This window comes from Carassius gibelio, chromosome B19 (genome assembly GCF_023724105.1).
Source record: "Carassius gibelio isolate Cgi1373 ecotype wild population from Czech Republic chromosome B19, carGib1.2-hapl.c, whole genome shotgun sequence".
NCBI lineage: Eukaryota > Metazoa > Chordata > Actinopteri > Cypriniformes > Cyprinidae > Carassius > Carassius gibelio.
This window is the reverse complement of record NC_068414.1, coordinates 29387148-29413700: the sequence shown is the minus strand read 5'-3', so window position 1 is coordinate 29413700 and position 26553 is coordinate 29387148. Positions and strand designations below refer to the sequence as shown.

The 26553-nt window shown below is 35.3% G+C and overlaps 1 protein-coding gene across 1 annotated transcript; it reads right to left on the bottom strand.

Annotated features, from left to right (window-relative positions):
- Positions 1–14263: 14263 nt before the first annotated feature.
- On the bottom strand, positions 14264–15910 carry LOC127978824 (endonuclease domain-containing 1 protein-like). The gene is made up of 2 exons (XM_052583744.1): positions 15525–15910; positions 14264–15060 (listed from the first exon to the last, which is right to left on the bottom strand). Exons 1-2 carry the CDS (start codon positions 15831–15833, stop codon positions 14530–14532), a joined length of 840 nt encoding a protein of 279 aa, XP_052439704.1. The 5' UTR covers positions 15834–15910; the 3' UTR covers positions 14264–14529.
- Between the last annotated feature and the right edge of the window lie 10643 nt (positions 15911–26553).

The window sequence follows — 26553 nt, the reverse complement described above, 5'->3', positions numbered from 1 at the left end:
ATTATGAATTATGGGTATTTTGGCCAAATATTAGGGCTTGAAAATTTCTTAATGATGGATTTGTTTCTTACAAACATGCAACTTTTTGTTTCACTAGATGTTAACCGATGAACTGAAGTCATGTGGATTACTCGTGGATTATTGTGATGTTTTTATTTGCTGTTTTGACGCTCATTCTCATGGCACCCATTCACTGCAGAGGATCCACTAGTGAGCTAGAGTGATGTAATGCTACATTTCTCCAAATCTGTTCCCATAAAGAAACAAACTCATCTTGAATGGCTTGAGGGGGTATACATTTTAAGCAAATTTCCTTTTGGCACCAGCCACAAAAATGATGTTTGTGCATTTAATTTTCAACCATAAATGAAAGATTTAAATAGCCCTACTTCAGTTTTTAAGATGCAATCAGCATCTGTGTGTGATGCACATGCCCCTAAATTTCTCTAATTATACAAAAACATCTCTAAAACATACTATTCATTCAGACAACTCACCAGTTAGTATTTTAAATGATGAAATTACGCTCTTTGTAAATATTCAATGTAGATAATATCAGAGCGAAATAGGAAGTCAGAGAGATCTTGCATAATGTTCTCCAAGACTTCAATTCTGTGAAAAGACATGTAGAGGCAATGGCTTCTATAAAAACAAGCCCGGTATGCTGAACATGTGCCAGTCAGAAGACCAACTGAACAGAGAAGAGTACCAAAAACCAGATCCATGTCAGTCTGGACGACCTATGACAGCACATCCATGTGAATAACGTGCCCTTCATTTCCGAGTCACAATAAACGGCACTGACTGGAAGTGGGTAGCAATGTGGTTTTGAAAGGGAGCCCAGATGCCTAGAGAAACATCTTCAGACTTTACACTCTCCTGTGACACCGTAGTCAAGCACGTCACTTCGCGTTTTTGGCAGAAACTGAGGTAAAGGTTACATTTTGCGTCTTAGACCCCGAGGGTGTATAAATATTTGCTGAGCCCATGTCTGGTTGCATAGGGGATTAGAGAAGCCAATCTCTTTGCACGCTTCATTCCTGGACTCATGCCACTGAGAAGGGATTGCTTTAAGGACGGCATGCTGCAGAGTTCACAGTTATTGCACAGAGAGCCTCATGCATGACTCTTGCCTGTATGGGGGACGCTATGAAGTCACAAACACCCACATGGGATTAGGGTATGAGAGCTGCCCATCATATCACATCGGACAGGGCAAATGAATCAGACAGGGTGAACATGCACTCATCAAAAATACCTGCATGCAAAAGAGCAAAAGTACAGAAGAAAGAAACAAGTTTGAATTTTGGCATGTTTAAATTTAAGACTTTTTTATTTATATCATATTATATAATACCACCATTCAAAAGTGGGTCAAGACATTTCTTTTATTTAAATAATTAATGTTGTTATTCAGCAAGGATGCATATTAAAATTTATAAAAAATATTATTACAAACACATTACTACATTTTACATGAATGTAAAAAGTGTCACAGTATTAAAAAAAAGAAGTAAATAAAAAAATAAAAGAAACTTGAGTAAGAAATTCTTGAGCAGAAACATCAGCATATTGAAATTATTTCTGAAGGATCATGTGACAACTGAAGACTAGACTAATGATGCTGAAAATTCAGCTCTAAATTGCAGGAATGAATATAAAAATTTAAATATATTAATAGAAAACTTTTGTTTTAAATTGTAATAATATTTCAAAATATTACTCTTAGTGTAATAAAACTTATTTGCCCCACCATCACAGACTGTATGCAAACTAACTGAATAACATCATTGCACACTGCCTTGTAAAGAAAAATTTAATTCATTAACTAAATTAATTATAAAGAATGATATGAATCTGCCTTAACTCTTATTTTCCTTCTCCCTATTACATACAAAATCCTTCTCACTAGTAAAAACGATAGGGGTGCCCCGACTAAGGATTCTCATAGTCGAATCGGAAATTTCGAATCTTGCCGGTATTCGACTGATAGTCGAATAATATATTTTTTCGGGGCGGGTAAAAATATATTAATAAGAGTCAAGTCAGACATTCAACTAAAATAATTACTGATGTTAACACACAGGGAAAATATGTAACGAACACCTTGCAGATATGAACGGGGCAAATAATGTTTTATGTTTTGGTGAACAGATAGATAATTGGCAAAACCATAATAACGTTAGCCTAAAATGTTAGCAGTTAATGTTTTGCGCTGCTTGTGCTGAAGATCACACATTCGATAGCAAGTTTTTAATCAATGGGATTTAACTCAAACTCATAATTTCATATAGAATACGCTTCGTTATTTATACAACATAATGTTAATATTAAGACTTATAGCCTATTTGCAAAAAGGGCCCAAAGGCACACAAACATATCTACGGGCCTCTGAATGAACTCCTTTTGTGGATGCGTTCTTCACGAAGCAATGTGCAGAAACACGGCAGCTAAACTCTAAAGATTCATAGCATTTTAGTATAATGGTCTTCTCATTATAATAGTATGTACAGTATATAACAGTCCCAGTCATAGTTATTAATATTCTGCATTGTAGTTCGACCTGCTCGTGCTGTCCACTGAAGAGAAAGAGATATCACCGTAGTACTACAATGAAGCGCTTGACTCACTTGAGTCTTGGTAAAGTTTTAAATCCCTGCCGCCAAAGTGCTCCTCTGTCGGTCACGGATTATGGAAAGTGAGACAGAAATCTATAGGGGTGGTTGGGTTTATTCAAGCACTTTAAAACATTTGAAGCTTCTTTCTTTTCAGATTCTTACAGCTTTATCATAATAGGCTGTACATTAACTTATTGGGAGAAAACCGTTAGTTCTATGTGAAAATATGTGAAATTTGTGCTCCCTCATATAGTCAAAATGGCATAATCAATAACACCCCGCGAATATTTGACTGTTAGATTGGTAGTCGAATCAGGCTCCTCGAATCAAACCATCGATTTGGGGGTCACCCCTGGAAAACGAACTAAATAAATAAACATGAAAGCATTTCTGAAGCAAAATCTTTTGTGCATCAATGTTGGGTGCTGGTTGTGCATTTTAAACATGACACATACCACACAATTGCATACTCAACCTCAACGTGTAGATTTTCAACAGGTAAGAGATTTCAAACCAAAATGGCTACTGCTTTCCCCGTTATCAAGTGTTAAACCACCTAGCATTAGCAAGAGTTGACAATATGACTGTTCAATAAACAGATTAGAATTTGTTGTGTGATGAGGTTGACATGGGAAATCTTGTCAAGCATGAAAAACAACACAAGAAGAGTACTGTCAACTTAAGTTTTTCAACATGGCTCCTCTGGAGGCCAATGATGTCACTTCCTCTTTCCTAAAATTGTGTAGCATAATATAAATTAAAGTTTGTAATTATTTTTTATTGTATATTAAGCTTAAAAAAAATACTTTTTTTGTTTAGCGGACCTAAAATAAGTAAATAAATTACTGTTTTAGAACAAATGCTTTATAGAAAAATGAAAACATGGAGTATTATAGCAGATTGTGTCAAACAGAAAATAGATTCTTGAGATGTCAAGACATAAACCAAGTGAGAATAAATAAACAAACAGGTAGAATGTTCGGGTCAGATTTCTACCAGCATGTTTACTGCATGGCTGTAGAAACACGTCCCTCGTAGCTTACTATACATAGTGTTAGCTAAAGTGAGGAGAGGATGTTTTCAGACCCATTATCATCCACCAAAACCAAGCTCCACCATGGATGTCAGGGGACTTTTTCATCTCTTCTTTTCATGAGGGCTTGAAGCCTTTCCCCTCTGCTTTCTAAACTTATGAGCAGCTCTCAGAACTGGAGTTGCATCCATAACTGCGTGTGAGCTGTTGCCATCAATTTACAGTTCACTATCAATAATAATGTCCATTAGACCAGCTAAAACCAACAAATCACCTCGGATTGATTACAGATGATTTATAGCAAGCTATTTGCCCACGACACCTGGCACTCTAATGGTAACTTTTGCACCATCATATTTTCCTCAGTAGTTGTTGAATTCCCTTCCAGACATCTGTCAAGGTAAATAACCCTGTTGCGATTAATATATTTTTAAAATACACTGCACATTACAAAACAACAGATTCTAGCAAAACAAAAAGATACTACTACTACTACTACCTCAAAAAATAAACAATGCACATTATATACATGGGTTAATAATGTTTTTTCTTCTCTGACTGGACATTTCAAAATGCAAACTTAAAAAAAAAAAAAAAAAAAAATCACATTAAATATTAGTTTTTATATTGTAAGTTTATAAATGGTTTTGAATGATATATTTAAGCATGCAAACACTTTTTGTATTTAGTGCACTTTTTTGTGTCTGTTTTTCTTGCTGTTGAAGGATCTGAGATGGCAGGTCAACCACAAGTATGCAATTATGAAAAGCAAGACACCACTAAATGTGCCAGCAGTGAACAGTGATGGGAGACTCAGAACACACACACACACACACACACACACACACACACACACACACACAGTGCATCGTCTTTTATAACAGAAAATTATATGAATGAATGATTGCTTTTAAATATATATTTGCATTCTGGGGAAAAAACAAACTGCAATATAATGAAAAAATCACCTCAAATGAGAACCGTGAGTGTGTTATCTTCTGGGCCATCAGCATGGTTTGGAGAGATGGCTTTAGTCCAGCGTAAAAAGAGGGTCTCTCCATAATTCTGGCATGAGTTCAGCTCCAGCATTACATAATATTTGCAGGAATGTGTCAGAAGATATGCGAGATCTGTGGAAACGATTCATAGTTTCATTAAATATAATCTGGCATTATGAGGTTTGAATTGATTCTCTCCTCTAAGGAAGAATTTTAGGAGAGTTTAGCAGTTGAGTTCCAAAATGCAAATCACTGAACATGTTCTAGCACAGTTTGATGTAATAATTTGGCTGGAATGCAAAATCAACCTGTATAAATACTGCTGAAATCTACATGCACATTCTGAAGTACCATGCACACTCATGCATTTAAGCGGCCTCTTGCACATATATACATAGCTTTTGCAAGCATTAACAAACCACATGTAAAGACACATCAAACATGCATACTTACCCTAATCATTCCTGTGAATTTGTTTGGCATACAGGATGTAGGCCCAAGGCAAACTTAACAGTGATTTGTCTGATTCGAGCCGGTGCTATCAATCAATTTGTGTGTGTGTTTAAACCTTATGCCGAAGGAGAGTTAAAAATGATCATGTATCTATAACTGCATAGATCATTGGTTCTCGACTGGATTTGTTCCAGGACGCATGGTTTAAACCGTAGCCTGAGGGAGGGTTTAAAATGATCCTGTATATAAAACTATATATATATATGTGTGTGGTTTTGAGCTGGATTTGTCTCAGAATTGTTGATCATATAAAGTAAGCAAAAATGTCTTGAAGGAATAGTTAACCTAAAAATGAAAATTTGCTGAAAATGTGCTCACCCTCAAGCCAATAAAGATGGAAATGAGCTTGTTTCTTCAGAAACAGATTTTGAGAAATGTAGCATTACATCACTTGCTCACCAATGGATCCTCTGCAGTGAATGGGTGCCGTCAGGATGAGAGTCCAAACAGATGATAAAAACATTACAGTAATCCACCAGTAATCCTCATGCCTGCAGTCCATCAATTAATGTCAAAAGCTGACTGGTTCATGGATATTATCGCTGTATGCATATTAAGGATCAACTTCCTGTATTTGTTTGCAGCAGCAGTAATAATCTACAACTACAGCAATAACCAGCAGCAGCCAAGACCATATACATTAACATTGTCGTACCCATCACCATGATAAAATCTTCAGACAGTTGTCATGATTAAACTTAAATGATTAAACAGTTAGTCATTTTGTCTGAATCAGGAGAGAAATATGCACGGATCAAGCACTGTTTACAAGTGAAACCGTTAACACTGTTTCATGCAACCTGTTGAGTTTCTACAAGTGACTTATGAACTGGCAGTTTGAATGGATGCAAGTGTAGTCTCCTTTTAAAAAGATGAAAAGCTTATAAAGATAATTACATGCTTTGTTGCATTTAGACATCAGTTAAGAGACAATTATTAAATATTAAACCATTTTATCTCATTTATGATGTTTAAGTCATGTTTGATTTACAGTTTTTTTACGATTACTATGATAATTTTTTCAATACTTTTAACAACTTTCCTAAACTCTTAATGCACCAATACACCTATAACACACAATTGTCAAAACAGTTCATTTCATGCTCAAAATAACACATTGTAAACAAAACTCCAACACTAATTTTCTTAATACAAGAATGCATTAACACAATATACTTACATATGTACACAATAACACATGTTCTCTTCCAACAGGATCATTTAGTCCATTATAGCACAATGTAATAAAAACTCTAAAAACATAAAAACTGTAAGCCAGGGAGGAAACAGGAAGAACTTGGAGCAGGAGGAGATGCCACGAGATCACGAGACAGGAGGATGCCAAGGATCCAGGGGTCAGGGTGGAGCTGAGGGCTCTGACGACCGAGAGGCAGAGATCCGTGGAGGAGCCAGAGTGACTGAGGACCAAGGTGAAGCTGGCAGGTGGAAGGAGCCCAATGGAGCTGGTGAGATGTATGTGCAGCTGGAGGATGATGGCTCTCCATCATTGGTGGGCTCGGGCTAATGCTCCGCACCGCCGGGAGATTGTGTCCACTCCATGAAGGCATTGAAATTCTCTCGATGACCATCTTTGGATGAATGTGCTGATTGTCTGGGTAGCTGGTGGCTAACAACTGGAACAGTGTCGTATGGTCCTCGAGAGATCTGTCCTCCTGCTCCAGCAGGGGAAGGGATCCATTAGGGGAAACACAAGCGAAGCTAAAACGCTGAGAGAAAAAATGGAAACAAAAAAGAGGGTTGACACACGGAGGTAAATGTATTCAGTCTGATCTTCTGTCACAATACGAACCACGGGAACGACGTGGAGATTTCACAAAACAAGAGTCTTTTTAATGATCCAATAGGGAGACACAGAGAACAAGGATGACGTTCACAACGAGCAGACCCGACAGAGGAGAAACACACAGACTAGAACTTATAAACACAGGACAGTTACCAAACACAGATTGACTACTAAATGAGGATACTGCACTGCAGATTCTTTTGAAACCTCTCTACATTTTAATTTTGTTGTGTTAAGTAATTGCATGCATTTTGTTTTGTTTTTTCATGCAGAAATTCAGTACAAAAAAAGTAAATGACCCAGGTGCCTTTATATAATTTATGATTTATGGAAAGAAGAAAAAAAAAGATGCCAATGTAAGTAAAAGAGATGAGGATGTTGAAGATCTTGATGAAAATGATTATTACAGCATAGCAGTGACAAAGTACTGTACATGGGGTACCTTGGGTTCAATGGAGTCAGAATGAACCCAGAACATCCTAAGCTCAAACCTTTTATACATTTTCAGTTTACTACCCTTCATGTGTATGAAGTTGCTTCTGTTGTAACAGCTGTAGTCTGTATGTTAATTAAGTTCTGACACCCCTTTGTCTGAGGCAGTTCTTTCACCAAAGGTTATCACACTATTTGTAAAAAAATATAAAATAATAAAAAATTATATATATATATATATATTTTTTTTTTTTTTTTTTTTTTTTTTTTTAACATTCTATCCTTGATGTCGATAACTGTTATCATAAGAAATGCAAATCAGTGTTTCAGAATGAGTTCTGAAGGATCATGTGACACTGAAGACGAGTAAGGATGCTGAAAATTCATCTGCGCATCACAGGAATAAATAACATTTTAAAATATATTTTAAATGTAAATCTGGAGTGTGTCACTCATGAAATCAAAATACATTGTAAATCAATTAGTAGTATGATAGATGATAGTTTTTTATTCTCTTTTTACAAGATGTCTTCTTCTAGAAAACATCCAGTGACAGTGGCGACTGGATTTATCATCTGTTTAATTTCACCTGGTACAGCTCTAACATTTGTCATGCACTGGATGTTTGCTTCAAGACCAAAAGCTCTGGCATAAACCGGTTGGAGGTGTTTGCTCCTTACCATAGCAACAGAACCAGATCTCGCTGGCCGTTCAGGAAGTGCTACAACAAGGACAACAGGAAGTGCCCTGGCTCCGTCGGCCAGACTTCGAAGAATTCCAGGAAGTTATTGTACTGTGTGGAATGAGCACTGGAATGCAGCATGTCTGCAACGCAGTGAGGTCCCTGGCTGTGTTGTGAGTCACCAGGCGACAGCTTTTGAAGATATGGCTTGTTTTTTCATGCATATATGGCATAACGCTGGCAGAGGCCTGGGCCTGGCTGGCATTTCTTCTTCATGCAACACAGACAGGTCATTAACTAAAACTGAAACTATTAAAAACACAATTGTTACTTGAAGTTTATTTTATTTGTAATAAAGAACTTGAAATAAAGCTGAAATATAATAAACTATAAATATTAGATAAACACTTAAGCTAAATTAAAATTACAAATGCTGGCAACTGGATGCGTCCATTTTATTATGGTCGAAATCCAACCGCTTAGAAAAGCAAATATTACAGTATTTATCCAAGAAACTCACTGAAATTGCTTATAGACAGGAACTCTCTGTTTCTTACAAAGCTCAAGTGCTTCTTAATTTGTAAAAAAAAAAATATATATATATATATATATATATATATATATATATATATATATATATATATATATATATATATATATATATATATATATATATATATATATATATATATATATATATATATAAAGAAGTGAATCAGAAGAGCATAAATGCATTATCATGTTTGTATGTTGAATGGGTGTTTAAAAAACTATGTGAGCTTCAATGAATCTGGAACCAATTTCCAATTATTAGCATTAATAGGAACTGTATGTCTTCTTAGAATTATCTGTGCTTTTTCTAAATCTGGATTGCAACATATTCCATGGTGTTTAAAAATAACCCAAGGAAATTGCATGATTTTATTCTTCTAGAGGAAAAATATGTTTCTTGGAAAGGTCAAATAAAAATAAATTTAAAAAGTGAGTATAGTGACTATATAAGGTTTGAGTAGAGTATAAATGCAGCATCAGCACGTTTTTACTAACAGCAGCATTAACAGGAAAGGAAGAGCATTTCAGTGGCTTTCTGCTGATTTGCACAATTAATTTATTATTTTGCACACTTAGAGTTAGGAATTTATTTGCAAAAAAGCCTAGTAAGCCTTTGCATGCAACTTAACCTCAAGTCTTGTCTAAAATAGGAAACTACATGGAAATGAACTAAAATGCTTTAGTAGCAACAACCATCTACAACACCTAAACCTCATGGTGGCAACTTCTGTATAGGCAAACGCTACTAAAATCTAGTTATTCTACTCTTTTCCTCCAGACTAATCTGATTTTTATTCCATCTTTCAGTTTCTCTTTCATCTGTTCCTCCTCTAGTTCCACAGGCTTAACTGGCAACATCCCTGACCAATCAGAGCGAGGAAAGGGAGCGTTCCGGAAGGTTCCGCCTGACAGTCAATCTCTCTAACGCGTGGACAGAGGTCCGCAGGCTGAAGGGCAGGGGTGTAAGGTCAAAGGTCAACCCTGGTGGCTAAGCTTTAGCAGAAAACATGGCTTTGACATTCTGAGCGACACACTTTCTTCTCGCTGACATGGAAAGCCTCAAAGCTCCTCAAAACAAACCCTGCCTCGACTGGCTTTTACTGGATTAACATAACTGATCTGAAAGACCCCAACAGTAAATAAAAAAACACATCCCTTCCAAATAACTTTCTAAACCGCATCCTGGAAATTTGCAAAGTTAATTAAGAAGACAGAGTTATTGCAGAGTAGTTTCAGTTAATGCTTATTTTATTTTATTATTTTTAGGGTTTTTAGTTAATCATAAAAAAAATAGTAAAATAGTACTATTAATCTATACAATTGATAGCAGCTCAGAAGACTTTAGCTTGAAAGAATTTGATAGGAAATGTTTGAGATCTCTCCCTAAACTCTATTGGAGACTGAAATTCAATCACATTTCACACGCCTCTATAGGTACAGAATATAATAATGTCATTATTCAGTTTAATTCAGCTCAATATTGATTCAGCACAGTCAAAAAATAAGATTAAAGAGATCTTATTTTATCTTGTTTTATCATTTCAGAATGTGAAACTACTTTGTGTCTGTCACTCTGGATGAAAAACAAATACTAAAAAATCCAAATGTAAACTAACAACCAATAATAATCCTGAATAAATACATTTTAAACATCCTTTTCTGACTAAATAGACTGAAATCAAACACTTAAGTGGCTACAGTGTGAATGCATTTCAGAAACAGAAAGCAAAGCAGACAAAATAAACAAACATGTATGTGTTTACAAATGTTATAGAGAAAACTTCTTGATTGAATTTTTGATTGAATTTAGACTAATGCAAATACAAGATCCTGAGAGACTGAAGCAGCAGCGGGAAGGTGTGTGTCTGTGTGTGTGTGTGTGTGTGTGCAGTGTTGACAGAGTGTTTTGGTATGTGATCCTATGATGTGTTTGGTGTAGAAAATGCCATGTTGGCTCACACTCCTAGAGTGTGTTTCAGCAGTAAGGTTAATGACTTTGACCTCTGATGAATCCCTCCTGTTCCTGCCATGCCGTTTAGTGAAACTCAGGAGATAAAAATCTGAATCTGTGTAGGTACCTGATAATCACACTCACTTTCATGCCAAACCAAAGGACAGCAAAACAAGAGACAAATTGGGTTGAATTGGGTGAAAGTGATGTAAAAATGTACTAACTGAAGACTGTTCCCCTTAAATTTTTGATATGCACCTTTAGGACTCCCTTCAACAAAACACAGTTACCAAACTACCTCCGCTGTTATTTATTGTTATTATTATTATTTACCACTATCATTGCAATAATTCTATAAATACATAGTTTCTGTAAATCCACAACTCCTGTTTACAATGTATGCATTTTATTTATCCAGTTACATGTTTACATTCTCTAGGAATATTAATTTTATTTTATACATTTATATATTTATTTATAAAAGTGTTGTTTTTCTTTACATGCTGCTCAACATGCCTCGTAATTGCCCCCTGACAAATAAAGTTTTTCAACTGAACTCATTTAAACTTACTGTAGTCAGTAGCATCTCTAATAGACTATTTCCTAATGTGTAGCTGACAAGCAAAATATTTGTAGTGGTATATGAATATAAATGCCTTAATCTTAATACTTATAATGTTGAAAACATACTTTGGTCACAATGTAACCCAGAACAGATCTTTATAACTCCGAACATCTGACATAAGAGGAAGAGGAGAACTGTGGTCAACAGTAAGCTTATGTTTCGATGTCAATGTGGGAAGCTAGTTGTATGGCATATTGCGTTTATTCACGTAAGTATGAATCAGCTTTATTTTTAAATCATCCTTTCAAAACGAGTATAAAACACTATCGGTTTAAGATTTAATTTATTAACTTAGCATGTGGAGATCTCATGGCTCACGACTCATTTTGTGCTTGCGTTTGTCGCCCTCTAGTGCAACCTACATCTCAGATCGTCTTTTTTGGAGTGATGTCATGTTTTGTCCGTTGTGGTCAGCACTCATCTAGCCTAAAAAACATCACCTTGACCCTGACTTACTGTAGTGTTTATTCATGCAACGACATTGCAGCATACTTTCCAATCATGATGCAAAACAGTTGAGTTCAGAATAACATAAAACTATACTGCTTTTTTTGCTGTTGTAGCCTATGAAGTAAATAAATGAGAAAGGGAAAGGTTGTCAATGAGGAAAGATGCCTTTTGACTGTAGAATAGTGTAGTTACTGCATCTACCTACAGATCTAATTGACCACATGCTGAGCAACCAAGTCTTAATTTATGGCCCATTGTTGTTTGCTACAGTATCGCAAATAATGAATATATTATATTGTCAATGTACTGTTTTCAACACGATAATGCCGCTTGAGCACAAAATCAATGTATTAGAATGATCTCTTAAGGATTATATGACTCTGATGACTGGATTAATGATGCTGAAAGTTCAGCTTTGCCATCACAGAAATACATTTATTAAAAAACAAAGCAATTAAATTTGAACAATATTTCACAATATTGATGTATTTTTCATCAAATAAATGCAGCTTTTTGTGAGCATTAGAGATATATTACTTAATACAAAAGTATTTTTAGCATGGAGCACTGCTTTGGCTCTTCATCTATCAGAAGCAGGATCTTGAGTCAATCAGCAGCACCATGGACAGCTCCAGAAGACCACAGGATGTCCAAAATGACCCAAAGGAAACATGCCTGAACTCAGTCAACAAATACATCTGATACACATAAGAGATCAAGTACAGTAGAACACAGTAACTCAGTCCATCAGCAAATAAATAATTAAATAAATTTATATATATATATATATATATATATATATATATATATATATATATATATATATATATATATATATATATATATATATATATATATATATATATATATATATATATATATACACACATCCCTGCTCCTTACCAGCTCTACTTACCTGAATCACTGAGCCAGTATGCTATTGGTAAGGTCTATCTACCTTCTTGTTTGGTCTCATCTGGCAGCCAAATGGAAATATGGTGAACTCAAGAGAGATATTCAAGTATAAGCCTAGGAATTTTTCCTTAAACAAGAATTGCTGTTATGGTAATGCTCTTCTTTCTATCTAGATCAGGATTAACAGACTAAAATTTTTATATTTCACTGTATATTTATTTTTATATATACTTGCTTTATATTATATCAATAATGATTTTTGTTTTAAAATAGTAGTGCACGTCTCCAGCCATACTTGTTGCTGTTATGATTTCCTGAATTTTAGAAACTGGCTTAGTAGTAGAGATGTTAATATTTAACACACACATGCACCCAAACACGTACACAGATCCTGTGAACTCACAAACCTTAAAATTAGAGCTTGAGTGTGAGTTTCCTTTCATCATCTACTCACCAAGCACTTTAACATGTTTAGTGCATTTGCATTTTAGAAAAAAGGTTGAAATCTACATAGCTTCCATCTGTTTAGTTTTCTTATGTGATGTAAATTAGGACGCAGCCAGATCCAGCTTTTCTTATTATCTTAGGACTTGTCCTTTCTACCTAATTTGACACTATAGAATGTTAATAATGTGGGAAGTTGCAATTTTAACTAATATTTGTATATTTAAAAAATGTATTTTTAGGTTTTTATTTGTTTTCATAGCAATATCTGGCAACAATGAGTAGCCGGAATTTAAACTGACAGTAATCAAAAGCATGGACATGTTTTTGCTGACAGGAATGCACATTCGGAGTAGAGTTAGGTTTAGGGGTAGGGATTGGGTTAAGTCAATATTTTTGGACAGTAATTTTGGACAGGAACAGGAACATGTCTTACGACAAATCACGATAACCAGACAAATTAAAGAAAACTATAACAGTAATGTGTATTGTTGCATTGAAACCCCTAACCTACAGTAATGATGCAATATGATATAATGCTCAATCATTCAGAGAAAACGTTCACAAATATCATCTGTCTCTTGGCACCTCAGCAGTGCCACAAACTGATCACCTCCATGCCACGCCGAATTGAGGCAGTAATTAAAGCAAAAGGAGTCCATACCAAGTATTGAGTACATGTACAGTAAATGAACATACTTTCCAGAAGGCCAACAATTCGTCACAATTAAAAGAACCAAAGACTTAAACTACTTCAGTCTGTGTGCATTGAATCTATTTATACAAGAGTTTCACAATTTGAGTTAAATTGTGGAATAAATGAAATTTTCCATCACATTTTAATTTATTGAGATGCACCTCTATATGTATATGAGTTGTATTTGTATGGGTTATTATAACAAAATTCTTAACCCCACCCCAGACATCACAAACCCTGGCTAGGACTATGGATCTGAGGTGTCTTTTATTTTCAGTCTAACTGTGCAACTTTAATTGTTCTGTACAAAATAATAAATTGTATGTATGTTTATTTACTTAAATGGCACTTATATGGCACTTAAAAAAAGGATAGATTTTTTAAGCATGGCAGTATAAATCTCCAATTAATTGTAAAGACGACCTCAAACATTCTGCCATTCAAACATTCAGACATTCAAGTTTTCCCAGTAGTGCCCCAGATATAAAATAGTATAAACAGATCATGATGAGACATAAATTCAAAGTCAAATCACTACAGAGGCTTGGATTAATCTGCATGATTTAAAAGCATTTATTTGTTTTGCATTGCATATGGTCAAAGAAATAACAGGGTCAGGGTGACTAACAGAATTCTGTTAATGTTATTCTTTTATACAACCTTCAAATTTTGGCAAGTTTTTAAGCTTATATGTGCATGACTTCAGCGATCATTTAGCTGGATAATCAGGTCCAAACTGATACTGCAATGTATTTAATAATGGACCTGTATTATTCTTGCTTTATAAATTATTACTTTTTAAAATTTTTGAACAGTCAACACCATGAAACAGTGATACTGAACCATATGTTTTCTCCATAAACTTCTGTAATTCCTCCACAGATCTTGGTTTGATTGTATTTTCCGTATTTTTTTTCATTTTTGTTATCAGCCCAGTGAGCCTGGGACTCCCATGTGCTGGTTTTGGAGTTATAGCAGCAGAACACTGTCCACATTGATGAGGGAATGTTTACTCTTTTGTTCAAGAGGTTTTTATTGCTTGGCACAGCTCCTGTCAGCACAAATGCCGAGATATGATCAGATTTGTTACGGCAGTGAGAATTCATGGTACTTCTAACTGTTATCTCCGTTTTATTCCAGCTACCCTTATTAAAGCTTTCATACTGTGGTGCAGTATTGGTCAGTGTGAATGTAGATATAGCAGTGATATTATCGGCTGCATGACAATTGGGAAAAAAGTGACCGCGAGTCAACTTATCTTGAGTCATTGGTTTCTGTGCCCAGTAGTCTCCTGGGAAGGCCTGGTTGACACATGGTTCACGCATAGCAGCATCATAAGTTTCAAGCTATAAACACAAAAATAATTTAGTTCCTGATTTCATCATATTCTATCCATATTTCTCTATGTAAAAAGTAAACCCATATAAATAAAGCACAGACAAAATACATTTTTAAGACACAATAATATGGTTGGTAACACTTTACTTAAAGCTTTTTTGTATAATGCATTATAAAAACAGTTTAAATGCATTTATTAATGCCTTGTAATGCACTGAATAATTATAACCACAGTTAATACATTATAACACTTATCAATTCATTGTTACACTATGCATTTTAAATTCAGTTATGATTATTTACGACAAGATATGATGTATTACAAGGCACATTAAGAAGAATTATAATGCATTAAAGCCTTTAATAACCCTTCATAATGCATTATATATAAAAGCTTTAAGTAAAGTGTTACCTTATGGTTTCTCTCAAACACAACAGGAATAAAAAAATAGAAAATGTAACAAAAAATCACCTGTGGCTCAATCATCCATGGAATATGTGGTCTCCCTTTATAACTCCCAGTATATCTGTAAGCTGAGAAAACGGGGATCTTTGTTTGTGTGTCATAGAGAGTTGCGAATCTGTAAGCGTTTTGATATTTCTGACAGATTAGTTTGTAGCGATTGTTATCCCGTGAAATTGAATTTTCCAGAATGCCAGGAATCACTGGAGGCTGTTCATTTAAAAAGAAATCGCTGCATTTGCTGAATGAATCTACAAGTTCAGTCTTGATGGAAGAAAAACCAAAAACCAGCAGCATCGACACAAAAAGAAAACGCATCTTCACCTATGCTGGTCCGACTCGCAAACCAAAAAAGCTGATGTGGATGCAGAAAGCTCTCTAAATGGACTCTCTGCTCTCAGTTAAATAGTGCAACAACAGAGTCAACTCCTACACACACTCCCTACTTCAAGCTCAACTCTCAGTTGATAAAGTTTAACCTAATTTTTACAGTTTTTGACATTTGCTAAGACATGAAACCACATTCTCTGAACCAAATTCTCAATAGCCTAAACCAATTTGTCAAAGGAATCATGGTAACACTTTATAACTTTCGTTAATAAAACTTTAACAATAAAACATTAATAAACATGAACATTAGTGAACACTATATAATGTTTAACTAACCATTACTTAATATACTGTAGATTCAGAAATCTGAAGATATAAGATAATGTGCTTGTTAATGTTAATTAATTAATTTATTAAACATTACCAAGTGACTAACAGATCATCAATGTAAATTTAAATGCTTACAAATGTCATTCAACATTCAAATCAAATTATCATAAAGTTAAAAAGAAAACAAAACTTCAAATGATCTTGACAGATGGTTTACAATGATTAAAAGCTTCTTTAATAAATCATTAACAAACATTATATAATGCTTAACTGATCATGAGTTAATGTTTACAAATGTCATTAAACTTTCAATGCTTTTAAAAAATGTACAAAATATTTAAACGTTCAGTAGCTTAAATTATACAATGATTACAAGTTTATTTGTTAATGAACTGTTGAATGCTTACAAGTGTCATTAAGCTTCAGTTCACATATTAACTAATGCTTATTTTTACATTTACAAATGTTGTGAAAATGTAGCTTAATTATGAACTTTAAGCACTTTACAAACTATTCATGTTTATATATCCATTAAATTATAATCACAGTCTTTATATGTTATATATTTGGTCTTTGGTTGTTGTGTAGACTTCAACTTGCACATCTTAAATAATTTATTAATTATTTGTTAACGTTTTTGCAGTATGCAATCTAAAGTGGAAACTATTTATAAATTGTAAATGTTTATAAAGTTGTTTTAGTTTTCTTTACGCACAAAAAGTATTCTTGTAGCTTCATTAAACTGAGGTTGAACCACTTGGACCATTTTAACGATGTCTTTACTATGTTTCTGTGTCTTCTGTAAAGGTCTTATTGACAGAATGTTCATTTTTGGGTGAACTATCCCATTAAAGTTTGTGTGTTGCAAAACTGTCTACATGTATAGAGAGGGTGGTTTACGTTATTTTCTTTATGGTTATTTCAGTTGAACACAGGTAAAGGTCAGTCTGTTTACCATGATGCCTCTGTGCAGCTGGTGCTAAACGTATGGACAATTTTATTAAATGCAGGGACTTTTTTTTCCTGTGAAAAACCATAAAGCAATATAGCTGTTTAAAAACAACTGTACATAAATATGTACACCCAAATTAAAGTAGCTGAAAGGTCCAGAAACATTATACTATCCATTATTTTGCTTGCAGGATGAGGAACAGTAATGCAAAATTAGCTTTTTTCATGTTAGTGTCACAAAACAGACTCTGTGAAAGATCCCAGTGCAGCTTTTAATAAAGTAATTAAAAACAGTAATCCATACACTGAAAAAAAAAAAATAGAAGCACCAGTTCAAGGTAATTCAATTCAGAACAGACACCAGCAAATACACAGAGGAATGGTGCAATCCTTCAACAAACAAAGCTCGTGCAAATGTTCACATATTAGATTCATCGTCTAAAGGAAAATGAGGACCAGTATTTTTTGTTGAGTGTGGTGTTAAAGGTGCATATATGTATAGCCCTTACCAAAAAGTAGTACACTTCAAATGTATTTTATTGAGTATACTTATGTAAAATGCAAGTATATTTTTAAGTACAGTTTCTGTAGTAAGTATACAAATATCAGTGTACTTGTAGTATACTTGCATTGTTTCAATACTTCTTGGGACTAAACTGGCCCACTTTCTGATATATAAAAATATGCTTTTAAGTATACTTTAAGTATAACAGTAGTACACTTTGAGTAAACAACTAGTTTACATCAATGTTTTTAGCTTGTACGACAACTATACTAAAAGTGAACTTGTACAGTACAGTATAATGATAGTTAACTAATCAAATACTTGTAGTAGCATTTTTAAATGTTATATTTTCTTCTAAGACATTTTTGTAAAAGTTAACTTAATTTAACTAATCCCTAGCCCTGCCTGAAGCTAAGCCCCATTTGCGAAACTGGCCTAAATATACTGTAATGTCCCTATTTAAGTTTTAATTTGTATATATTTTGTTATAGCATACAAAACATCAAAAGAAAGAACAGGGTATCTGCTTGTAAACAAAAACATTTTATTCTAGCTTCATGCAATCTCTTTTTAAACACTTGAATGTGGGTAAGTTTCATAAATAAAAAATATATAAAATAAATAACATTTTGAACAAAAAGATCAATATGTGGATGGAGTCGATCAACAACCCATAACGTTACACAGTTTTGATGCTGTTTTATGGCTGATGATTGTGGAACCATCTGTTGTTTCGGTTTCTTCTTCATGTGTTTTATGGAAATGCTATACAGAAGATGTGTACTTGCGCCTCCTACCGTGTAGCAATGAAAACACAGGTTCTAGGAGCCAGGTATAACTCAAATTAGGGGTGGAACAGTTCAACATTTTCACAGTTCGGTTTGTTTCACGGTTTTAGAGTCATGGTTTCGGTACGGTATGTGCTATGTTTATGGAGAAACTTAAAAAGTATATCTATCTAACTACAAGCAACAGCACAAATAAATAAAATCGAGTAAAGATACAAATAAAATAAACTGTGATTTTCAGTGTTTTTGTTTTTGTTTTGTTTTTTGAGAGAGAGAGGTCTAGCATTAGTTTTTTTTTAGGTACAGAAATTGAATAAAGTAATCAAATGTAAAACAACATTGCATATTGGACTGTATAAATTAAAGTAAATAATTTATTTGTTGTTACTGTTATTTTAATATAAAGACTGTCCCTTTAAGAGAGTGCGCTGATACAGTAGGCCTACGTTCAGCCGGCTATGTCTGCTGTGGGATACTTATCAAAACATTTTGGGCATTTTGACATAATTTTGTATGAATTTGTCCATTTGAACAGAGAGAGCTAAATATTTGCACACTTTCTGAGGCGCAGGTTGGCACGCTTTGGATGAGTGCACAAATCTTCTCACCGCACACGCAGGCTTGCAATCCTTTGGCTCTTAAATGTTTAAACTGACAAAGCACAAATGAGTTTAGTTTAAACACAAAAATCAACGTGTTCTGTTCAGGTCTCACCTGTGCACGCGTGCTATCAGCACCCGGGTGATGACTGAATAAACATAAACATAAACATCATAGCTTTGTTTTCTGGGAAGTCAGAATGTGCATCCATCAACAGAAACAATGCATAAGAAACTGAACCCTGTTTGTTTTACATGTTATTTATACCATGTTTAAACCATATTTTAAGTTAAACCGCGGTCCCAGCGCGTGACGAACCGTATGTGGAGAACCGAATGGTTCGATTTTTTTTTACAACATACATCCTATACCAACTACGCACACATTTACTATCATGTATGGCTATGAAAGACGATCAAACCAATCAGAGTAGTTATGAGGTGGGGCGACACATGCAACCCCTCCTCAGATGGAGCCCCGCCATGATCTGCAGGCTGCAGCCGGGTATACTTGTCAAAAACTACTCTTTTCAGAGCAAGCCGTTTTGTAGCATTTTCCTTTAAATGCAAATTAGCTCTGCTGACCCCGCCCCTGCCCCCGAAACTGTTTACTTAGCTGCATTCATCGTGAAACTTTTTTAATTTGCACATTATTTGGAAATTCAATTTGCAAAGATTCATTACTCCCTACTGTTGGTGAAGCTAGATTCCGAATGATTTGCACACATTTAGGCAGATCGGGGGCTCATTCCCTTCAAAAACAAATACACTGCATCTTCAGCGGTTCAGATGTCAGGAGTAAATGACAACTGCAATGTTTATTATTACATCCAGCAACAGAACACTCAATTGCTTAGGAGTCATTCTTGTCTACATCTGCTCCGGTGGCAAAACAATGGCAGACTGATGACAGCTTAATCAGGGCGGGTCTAAATTAAGATGCCAGTCCAGTCTATGCTGAAACGCTACTGTCAATCAAACTATTGTGGGAGGGGCCTGTATCTATGATGTCACAAAGACAGGAAACTGAGATCTTCTCGATTTGAGAAATGGGAAATGATTTAACGAGATTGAAATAAAACACATAGTGGATTTTATTATTATAAGGTGGTTGTATACATTAACTGCGAGCACACATTTCAGTTCAAACAACTTGTCTCATCTGATGACCCCTTTAATGTTGTGAGGCTGTTTTTTTTTCCGGAGGTCCTCTTGTTCAAATGCAGATAAAAAATCGAATCCTGACTGCCTCTGTAAATTATGAGATATAAAGTTATTTCCCTTCATATTGCCTTGTGGTTACACTAAAACAACAACAAAAAATTCTTGGTTCATTTAAGCAGTGTGGTTTTGTTTTGTTTTGTTTTTTTGTATCCGCTGATTAAGAAAAGCTCTTGCACAAGTACAATGCAGCCAAAAACTGCCTCTCTTTATGCACTGGTGAGTGGATAAATCCTTTCAAGAAAATTTACTTACTGCTTTCTTTTGTCATATTCTGTGCTTTATTTAATTTTTCTGCTCTGTTGCTTGCAGTCAATGATCATAGTTTTTCAGTTAATATCACTAGGGAGATTATCAGTTATGGTTTTAAACATAATTTCCAGGATTTGTAACTCCATCTTGTCAGCCCTGTGAGGATGGCTGGACAGCACATCGTGGAAAGTGTTATTTCTTGATTTGAGAGTCGTGATTCATGTGTAGCATCAAAAGCTGATCTCGTCTTCAGAAACAACAAAGAAATGCTGAAACACTGGATTGGTCTCAGGGATCTTGAAATAGATTGACACTGGGTTTGGATGAATAACCAAACTCTCAGTGAAACTGGAGTACAGTAAGCATATATGTGTGAATGAGCTGGGCTTTGGTTTTCTAAATCTATTGTGAATTGCAGTATGATGCATTACAGATATTTCTTGTATTTTCTTGCCTGTTTACCTATACAAAATACTGAAGTCTGTTGTCTTTTCTTGAAATGTTATGATTTATGACTTTGTTATGACTTTGGGAAGTCGTGGCCTAATGGTTAGAGGGTAGGACTCCCAATCGAAGGGTTGTGAGTTCTAGTCTCAGGCCGGACGGAATTGTGGGTGGGGATAGTGCATGTACAGCTCTCTCTCCACCTTCAATACCATGACTTAGGTGCCCTTGAGCAAGGCATCGAACCCCCAACTGCTCCCTGGGCGCCGCAGCATAAATGGCTGCCCACTGCTCCGGGTGTGTGCTCACAGTGTGTGTGTGTGTGTTCACTGCTCTGTGTGTGTGCATTTCGGATGGGTTAAATGCAGAGCACAAATTCTGAGTATGGGTCACCATACTTGGCTGAATGTCACTTCACTTCACTTCACTTAATGCATTTTTCACATCAACTTAAACTCCCTGTTTCTGCTTCTACAGGTTCTGGCACATGAGAGAATCTCGGCCAAGTGTCCCGGATAGCTGAAAAGAAGACGATCATTCAGGAGAAAACTGTGTTAGTCTGGGAAACTGGGATGGTTTTTTGAATGGTTTGATTCTGAAAAGTTTATCTGTGAAAAGAAAAATACATTACCCCCCAATTGATGATATCTAAAAGAACACCGTACACTTAGATTGATGTTCATCATATTAATGTTTTTTTTAATAGTGAGCTTTTTTATTTTAACAAATCAGTGCTTAAACAATAAAAGAAAGTATAATTTTTTTTATTTTATATTTTTAATCTGTATTTTTAATACAGTTTTTAACTGGTTTTAGTATTGCAGCACTGAAGAAGATAAATGGTAAAAGTGTTTAAAATCTCTTCAACATCAAATAAAAACCAAGCTGGCAGCCTGGCACGCTGTCACAAAATCAAGATCGAGGAGACACCAAAAAGGAAACTGTTCTTTATTTTCACTTTGCACCACAAGGCTAAAGCAGGCAATGTAATTGCTATCTATAATAACTGAAGTTGGTGCCAACTTTTTTCTTTGAGATTTTGTACACAGGGCTCCAAGTTTGTTGAACAGTTAGTAAAATGAAAATGATCTACAATAATAAAATGGAGTGTTATTCCTTCTATTCTCCAAAAGAGGACGCTATTAAGCCTTCTTTACTGTAGTAGAACCTCTCTCCTCAAAGTCCTTGATGATCCGGTAAATGGTTCTTTCAGTATTCTTTAAATATTCTTTGTAGCAATTTCCTTGCATGTGGGTCATTTTGATGCAAAGCGATGAAAGCACATGTGTCTTTGGAGGAAACCATTGCTAAGAACACAGTGGCTGGAATCGCTACTTCTCTCCTTTTATTTCAATCAGACTGCTCTTACAATCTAATTAGAATGATACTGACTTTACCTGACTATTCATTCACACTTTCACATGTGCTGCTTATATGATTAGTCAATTCATGTTAGCTAGTCATTTTGTGTCATGATCAAAAACAGTAAAAAATAGTTATTTAAATTGCATCTGATCACTTTGAACAATAATCTAGAAACAATGTGAATGAACACCACGACAGGTTAAGCTGCAAACTTAGCAAAACACAAAATTTATGTCAATGTGTCCCAGCTGAAAAGGGTCTGTATTGAATAAATACCTGGGATTATGTTTGTTTTCTTCTAAAAGAGCAGAAAAGTAATTGAATCTAGCAGTTTTTAATGCTTTTCTGTAGGATAGGTTACTTTCCCGACAAGCAATATGAAATACCTCTAGTTTTGTTTTCCTCCAGGTGCTCTCTTTAGGGTGCGAGTATGCTCATTATACCATGGTGTCAAACTGTTTTCCTTAACTTTCCTTAGGCGTAAAGGAGCAACTGTATTTAAAGTGCTAGAAAAGAGAGAGTCCATAGTTTCTGTTACATCAACAAGTTGTTCTGAGGTTTTGGATATGCTAAGGAATTTGGATAAATCAGGAAGATAACTTAAAAAGCAGTTTTTTGTGGTAGAAGTGATGGTTCTACCATACTTGTAACAAGAAGTAGAATATACAATTTTGGCTATATGAAGTTTGCACAAAACTAAATAATGATCTGAGATATCATCACTTGGCCGAATAATTTCAACACCAATTCCATGTGACAGTATTAAATCTAGAGTATGATTTCGACAATGAGTAGATCCTGAAACGTGTTGTCTAACACCAATAGAGTTCAGAATGTCTATAAATGCTGATCCCAATGCATCTTTTTCATTATCAACATGGATATTAAAATCACCAACTATTAAAACTTTGTCTGCAGCTAGAACTAACTCAGATGTAAAATCACCAAACTCTTTAATAAAGTCTGTATGGTGCCCTGGTGGCCTAACAGGGGATTTATCATTAACATTGGTTTCTCTGGATAATGTTATATGAAGCACCATTACTTCAAACGAGTTATACTTGAAGCCTGCCCTCTGAGAAATCCTGAAAACGTTGTTATAAATTGAAGCAACACCTCCTCCTTTGCCTTTTAGACGCGGCTCATGTTTATAACAGTAATCTTGAGGGGTGGACTCATTTAAAATAATGTAATCATCAGGTTTTAGCCAGGTTTCTGTCAAACAGACCACATCTAGATTAAGATCAGTGATCATATTATTTACAAAAAGTGATTTCGTAGAAATGGATCTGATATTCAATAAGCCAATCTTTATCATTTGTTTATCCATATTGCATTTGTTTTTTATTTGTTGAACTGCAATTAAATTGTTAACCTTAACTTGGTTTGGACGTTTTTTGTATTTTCTAGTTCGGGGAACAGACACAGTCTCTATAGTGTGATATCTAGGTGAAAGAGTCTCTATGTGCTGAGAATTAACTGACCTCTGTGACGGGAGGCAGCTAGCAGACGGTCGGTTTAGCCAGTCTGTCTGCTTCCTGACCTGGGCCCCAGTTAGTCAAGTATAAACACTAAGACTATTTGCCATAATTCTAGAGAGAAGAGTGGCGCCACCACAGGGGGGATTAAGACCATCTCTTTTCAACAGGTCAGGTCTGCCCCAAAAGCTCGCCCAATTGTCTATGAAACCTATGTTATTCTGTGGGCACCACTTAGACATCCAGCCATTGAGTGATGACAATCTGCTATGCATCTCGTCACCACGGTAAGCAGGGAGGGGACCAGAGCATATTACAGTGTCTGACATCGTGCTTACAAGTTCACACACCTCTTTAATGTTATTTTTAGTGATCTCCGACTGGCGAAGTCGAACATCATTAGCGCCAGCATGAATAACAATCTTACTGTATTTACGTTTAGCATTAGCCAGCACTTTTAAATTTGCCAAGATGTCAGGTGCTCTGGCTCCCGGTAAACATTTGACTATGGTGGCTGGTGTCTCTATATTCACGTTCCGTACAATAGAATCACCAATAACTAGAGCACTTTCATCAGGTTTCTCAGTGGGTGCATCACTGAGTGGGGAGAACCTGTTTAATGTTTGGATCGGAACAGAAGAGCGGTGTTTTGACCCACGACTACGCTGCCTCACCGTCACCCAGTTGCCCTGCTGCAGGGGCTCTGCCGGAACCGGACAATGTACAGGAATCCCTGAGCTAGACGCATCCAGACATACTCACCGTGCTTGATGAAATATTCTTACTGCGGTTGTTTGATGAACTTGTGAAAAACTGGAGCGAGAGAGAGGAGAGGAGAAAACAGTGATAGGTTCGAATTAAAACGCTAATGACAAGCTAACGAGTGCTAACGCTTTGCCAATTATTTTATGCTCTGTCATAAAATAATCCCCCAAACAGCTGTCAAAATTGACCAAAAACAATAAATTTTATTCTGTCACTAGATATATATATTCATCACAATCAAAAATATTTTTTTACATTAAGTCTTTTTTTTTTTATTCAATACATCTATACTTGATACTTGTTGTTATAAATATGCTCAATGTACAGTGTTTGTGTTGTGTTTGTGTCTCAGATGAGCGGACTGCTGGAAGAGGATGTGGTGGGGTTGTTCTTTTTTTTGTTTTTTTTTTAAATGTGTGGGTTTTCATTTCAAATAAAAATAAACTTATATTGACACCACACTGGCTATTCTACTTGTTGCTCTTTACATATCTATAGTTCTACATTGTGATTTCCTATCCTGTTTGAGCACTGGTTATCCAGCACTTGTTATCCAGATTTGGTGATCCTGAAAAGTTCCTATCTGGATCAGATTAATCCAATCTGATGTTGCTTTAAAAAACTGGCTCCAAAAGTAAGATGGATTACGTGATCACGAATCGCAAAAAAAAAAGGATTACTAAATCCAGATCAATTTTATCCGGATTAAACCTTTTGAAAAACCGGGCCCTGCTCTGTCACAAAAGCTCTGTCACAATAAATGCACAGAAATCAAGCACAAAAAGAATTCAGTAAGACCTTTACTTGGAATGTTAGTATGTACTACATTCAGTGTCAACAGCACCTGTACAGAATGACATTTTACATTATTTGTTTGCTTACTCAAAACCTTTGATAGCAGCATTGCGCTTTCCAGTGAAGAGGGCTTCATTAGCCACTCTCCACTGGATAAGGAGCTGAGTGTGTTCATCATCAAGCTGATGTACAGCATTGACGTTAGCTTGATCTGTTCGTTAGACTGATGTGCTCCGTAATGATTAAAAACATTTTACAGCCGATTTACAAAATCATCTAATCGATTTCTGCCAAAGACTTCATGATATTTGACTGAATTGAAGTACAATACACACACACACACACACACACACACACAGAGAGTTGTCACCACTGATCTATATATATATAAATCAGTGGTTGTCACACATTATTAATTGTGTGTGTGAGAATGGTGTTATTCAGCTGAAAGTATTTTCTCCTGCCTTTGTCTGTATGTCAGTGTGAGAGGAAGGTTCTTAATACTGTCACTCAAATGAGCGGAATTTTAATTTTTCCTTTTTTGTACACAGACCTAAACACAGCTGATTAGCTGATTTTCTTTAATCATTATTATTTTCTCTTCTATGCTGCGTGTATAACAAGGTCAGGTTCAGAGGTGTGTCAGAACATTGCTATTGCCTTCTTTGCTGATTTAGGTTTATCGATTTGATTGATGATCAAAATCCATTAAAACTCTAGCAGAGGTTTGTCAGAGTGTTGCCATTGTGCTATTGCCTTGTGGGTAAGTGAGAAATGTTAAATAAAGAATCATGGTAAAAACATGAAACATTTTACTTTCAGTTCCTTTTACATTCTCCAAGGTATTAACATTAAAAAATGTCATAACTCCATGTAAGACGTTTCTGTACATAAATGTAAGCACTGTGGCAGTAGTAATGCAATATTTAAAAAATGTACTCTTGTACTCTTGATACTCAAGTACTTTTAAAAACATCTGACTGTAGTACTTGAGTATTTGAGGGCTATCTGTACTTTTACTGCAATGAAGCCATGTACTCTGTCCGCCTCTGGCCACCGATCTCATTCTAACTATTTGGAGAATACATTTGATTATTCCTTATTTTCAGAGATCATCACATACTCAAACATACAGTTTCTAGATTTTTTATTCAGACTCAGACAACTTCCTATTGTATAAGCATGTCACATTGTATAACTTCCTTATTCTCAACA

Bases quoted from the DNA above. Each gene is read 5' to 3' on its own strand.
- LOC127978824 (XM_052583744.1), bottom strand. From the start codon at position 15,833: ATGCGTTTTCTTTTTGTGTCGATGCTGCTGGTTTTTGGTTTTTCTTCC. The intron at 15,061-15,524 runs GTGATTTTTTGT...TTGTGTTTATAG, and splicing joins CATGGATGATTGAGCCACAG to CTTGAAACTTATGATGCTGC.